Genomic DNA, 4,300 nt, shown 5'->3' on the forward strand with positions numbered 1-4,300 from the left:
CCAGGCTGAACCCCCCCAGCTCCCCCAGCCGCTCCCCAGCAGCCTGGGGCTCCAGACCCCTCCCCAGCTCCGCTGCCCTTCTCTGGACACACTCCAGCCCCCCCAGGGCCTTCTGGGAGGAAGGGGCCCAACCCTGACCCCAGCAGTCGAGGGGCGGCCCCCCCAGTGCCCAGCACAGGGGCACGGTCCCTGCCCTGCTCCTCCTCCTACTTCTCCTATTCATAACTGGCCACACTCTGTGCTATCACAAGTGAGGTCTTCAGGCCCCTGCAGATACATCCCCATGCCCTGCACTCATCTCGGTGTCCCATGGTGAAAGTGGCTTTCAAGGAGGAACCACTCATGTTAAATATGCCCTACAGGCAGCACTTCTGTGGCTATGGCTTAGTTTATCAACCAGGCAAAGACAACTGTTACATGACCCAGAGAAGACAGACACATGTGGGCACGCTCTGAGGGCAGTAAGACGCACAGACCAGCTTTCACTACCCCAGCTTCCCAAGGCTTTACAAGACTCCTTACTGACATCCCTGCTGGGACTCTGTCTTTCACCTGAGCAGTAGCTGTGCTTCCCCAGGTCTCCATCTCTCGTGACCCCTTGGGATGAGAACCCATGAAGCTTTGATGCATACCTCCAGCTTTCCAGCTGCTATCAACCAGTCCAGTTCAGCCGAGGTTGGTGGGAGAGGGAGGCAAGGAAGGGCAGGGGGAAAAGTGCTTCATGGTAGTGGCGTAAGAGCTCTACACCAGCGCCTGGCTTTTCACATAAAAAAGGTGAAATTCTGCCCTTTTCCTGGGAGCTGGCGGTTCAAAAGCAACGGGAAGACGCATCTTAATTAAACAGTTTGTCCAGGTCTGCAAACCAGTAACTTGCAGCTTTCAAAACCACAAAACAGCAATTAGTGGGAGGATTCCTGATGTCCTGGCACATAATGAAGCATGACAGTACACAAATAAAATAAGAACTAGAGAATTAATTGCAGGCTAAACAATTTAATTATGGGTCCTCAGTCAATGCCGACACACACGTAACCTCTTTCTCCTTACACCTTGGCATGAAAATAGATCAACCCGGCGGCAAAGACTCCCCGCGTGCATCTCTGACTCAAACCCAGCCCCGGAGCTGCTTCCCGGGTCTTGTGCTCGCCTCTGGTGCCCTCCCAGATATAAAAATCAAAAGAAAGCTGAAACGCTCTAAAAATATATTCCAGGAAAGGTCCAGGAAAACAATAACGAGGTCCACAGATTTCCTATGCAGAAGAAAAGTGCTCGGAAAAAAAGCCTGAGTGGAACCTCCAGACCACAATCCCTGCTACCCCCTGCTCTGCAGGCAAAGGGAAGCAGCTCTTCTTCTGGCAAAAAAAAATTTTAAAAATCCCCAACAACCTGGGGCCTTTATAAATAAACAAGCTTACATAAAAAAATTACCCTTACGTCACTGGCGATTTCTTCACAGCTAAAATAACTCATCATTTGCTGAACGTTGCAACCCTGGGCTTCAGCAAAGGCTGAGTCTGGCGCGTCCCTTCCCTCAAAGACCGAGCAGTCAGCTGCTAAACTGCAGAAGGGTTTATTTTGTGCTCCCACCAGCCAGCAGCAGCCTTAATTCTTCACACACTTGGGTCTTTTTTTAATCAGTGGCTCTTAGAAATCTGTATATTCAGAGTAGGAGCATTTCATTGCATTTTTATTGCAAAAAAAAAAAAACCCTAATGCTACTGCTTATTTGAAGATTTGATTTTACATGATTCAAAGCAGATCCTGCAAATTAAATGCTCTCGGATTTGGATGGTTGAGGACCAGTCAATGCCAATCATTTGCTAAACTGCTTGAGAGTGGAAAGTGCAGCTTGATAAAGCCTTGTGAGCTGCCTCTGCCAGCAGCTTTGCATCATTCTCCTGCTGAGATGCTGCTTTGCACCATCCCATCGCTGTCTGTCCTGAGTCAGGGACCCACCGTCGAGGGGAGTTGGTAGCGACGGCGTAAAGCAGGAAGGCAGGAGTTAGGTGCCCATCCCAGTGGCTTTTAGGCAACCGTAGGTTTACAACCAACACTTTGAATATAGAAAAAGGCGTGATTTCTTACCGACAGCGGGGAATGGCACAAACCTCTGGATCAAGAGACGAGTGGCAGGGGTAAACTTGTTTGCTCTCTGAATCAGAACATTAAGGCCCACCTTTGAATAGGAAAAAAAACAAAACAGAAGCAGAAACATTTAGCTACAAGGAGCAGGGCAGAAGTTGCAGCTTGCAGACAGCAGCAGAGCTCTTCAGGGGGACAGACTGGGGTCATTGCCCATGCAGAAGCGTTTGAGAACTAACCTCCCACACACACTGCAGGCTTTAGCTGTGTTGGGTTCAACCCTTTATTCAACGAAGGGTTGAACCCAACCGTTGGGGTTCACCCAAGCATTGAGTTTAAACGAAGGGTTGAACTCAACCATTGGGTTTAAATGGAAGCTTGAACTCAACCGTTGGGTTTAAATGAAGGGTTGAACTCAACCGTTGGGTTTCACCCAAGCGTTGAGTTTAAATGAAGGGTTGAACTCAAGCGTTGGGTTTAAATGGAGGCTTGAACTCAACCGTTGGGTTTAAATGAAGGGTTGAACCCAACTGTTGGGTTTAAACCCTTTCCAGCCAAAAGACAGGCTAGAAACCACTGCAATACCACTCGGTCCATCTGGCAATGCCCCTAGCTGCATTTTTACCCAATTCACTGGCATTTTCCCTACCCAGCACAAAATCATTAGGGCTGGGAGTCATCACCTGGCTAGGAAAAAGCCAAATATCATTGGTGGTGGTTGGCCCGACACAAGTCATTCCTCCTCCCAGGGTCTGTACAAACTACACCACCCCACTCCATTGCAAACATTCGGGCTCTAAAGGAGCTATTAATAGAAACAAGAAGTAGCAAGGCAGTTTATTATAACCATGGATCATTTTTTTGTTGCCTCCTCCAACACTTGAATAATGCAGAGCTCTCCGCAGTTCTGCAGGGATCTAAGTCATTGCGTATGTTAATATAAACAGCACGGAGGAGAGTTGCTGCCTCGTCAGCCTCAGTGTGGTTGGATGGTAGTGGTAGTCGGAGAATTTCCATCAAAATTTGTTTCAGGCAGAACTGTGGTTATTAATTAAACAAACCTATTCGCAGGGACTGACTTCTGTCTTCAAATTACTCTCCCCTACAATATTTTCTCTTTTTCATCCAAAAAACCCCAAATGCACAAACAAAACCCAACAGCCTCAAACTGGGAATTCGAGGCCGAAAATGGAAGTCTTCAGCAATGCTCGGCCAAAAAGTTTTCAGCCAAAAATGCAGCAAAATTAAAAAAAAAAAAAAAAAAAAAAAATCAATCAAAGCCAAAAATCTGCCAGCAAATAGTGATTTGGGGGCTTTAAAAAAAAAGAAAAAAGAAAAAAGAAAATAGAAGAAAAGAAAAGAAAAGAATGACATGGGAGAACATATTTTGCAAGCTGCTACATTATACATGCATCCGCAGTGCATCTCGGCTTTTTGGAGGCTGAAAGGAAGATGTTGAGAAGCACAACTGCTGGGTAAGCCCTGCATAAGCAGAGTGCTGGTTTTCAAAACCCGTGGAGCATTTCCAGAGCCCCACGAGGCTTTCACCAAGACCCCAAGCAGGAACCCTTCCTCCGCTCCTCAGCCACCGCGACTCTAGCACGGAGCCCAAGAGAACCACGGTGGTTCTTCTTAGTCTGGGCAAGAGCGAGGGTTCTGTCTTCATCTTTTTCCCCCCTCAAAAGTGACTGAACGATTTTTTTATTTTACATTTTCCAAGTGCTGGGATGCATATTTGCAAAATCTGAATGCTTCCAGAAACTGTAAAGCAGTCTAAAATGGGTGGCTTTAAAAGTAAGAGAGTCTTAAGCCTGGCTTTGCTAGTACTGCTCCATGGCTTTGGGTATTTAAAGCTTGGATGCAGTTCATCTGTATAGATGACAAATTTTGTTGGGTTTGCAGCCTCTGCTTGTAGGTTTGATGGAAGGATTTGACCGTGAAGTGGAAGAGCAGCAGCTTTTGAAACAGAAAAGATGAGTCTGGGAGAGACACCGCTGTGCGGCTAGTGGTAATAAAAGCATTTTACTTTCAGATTCAATTTGGTGTCGCAGATGAACTCGCTCCTCCACTTACAGCAACCACCCCGCTGTGAATATGAAATTAAATGTTGTTATAGATTTAAATCCATTCTCCCAAATTCCCAACACGAGGACGAGATTTAGGAAACTAATGAGGGTTTGTTTTTTACAGTTTTGAAATTGCTTCAGCCGATCTGTGA

At 46.7% G+C, this 4,300-nt stretch overlaps 1 protein-coding gene across 1 annotated transcript in view; it reads right to left on the reverse strand.

Annotated features, from left to right (window-relative positions):
- SFXN5 (sideroflexin 5) overlaps nt 1-4,300 on the reverse strand; it is a 101,708-nt gene that overhangs the window by 38,799 nt on the left and 58,609 nt on the right. The window contains exon 10 of the mRNA XM_009639032.2: nt 2,086-2,176. Within this exon, the coding sequence (XP_009637327.2) occupies nt 2,086-2,176 (91 nt within the window). The remainder of the gene's footprint in view (nt 1-2,085; nt 2,177-4,300) is intronic.

Source organism: Egretta garzetta, unplaced genomic scaffold (genome assembly GCF_000687185.1).
Source record: "Egretta garzetta isolate BGI_Z169 unplaced genomic scaffold, ASM68718v1 scaffold505, whole genome shotgun sequence".
NCBI lineage: Eukaryota > Metazoa > Chordata > Aves > Pelecaniformes > Ardeidae > Egretta > Egretta garzetta.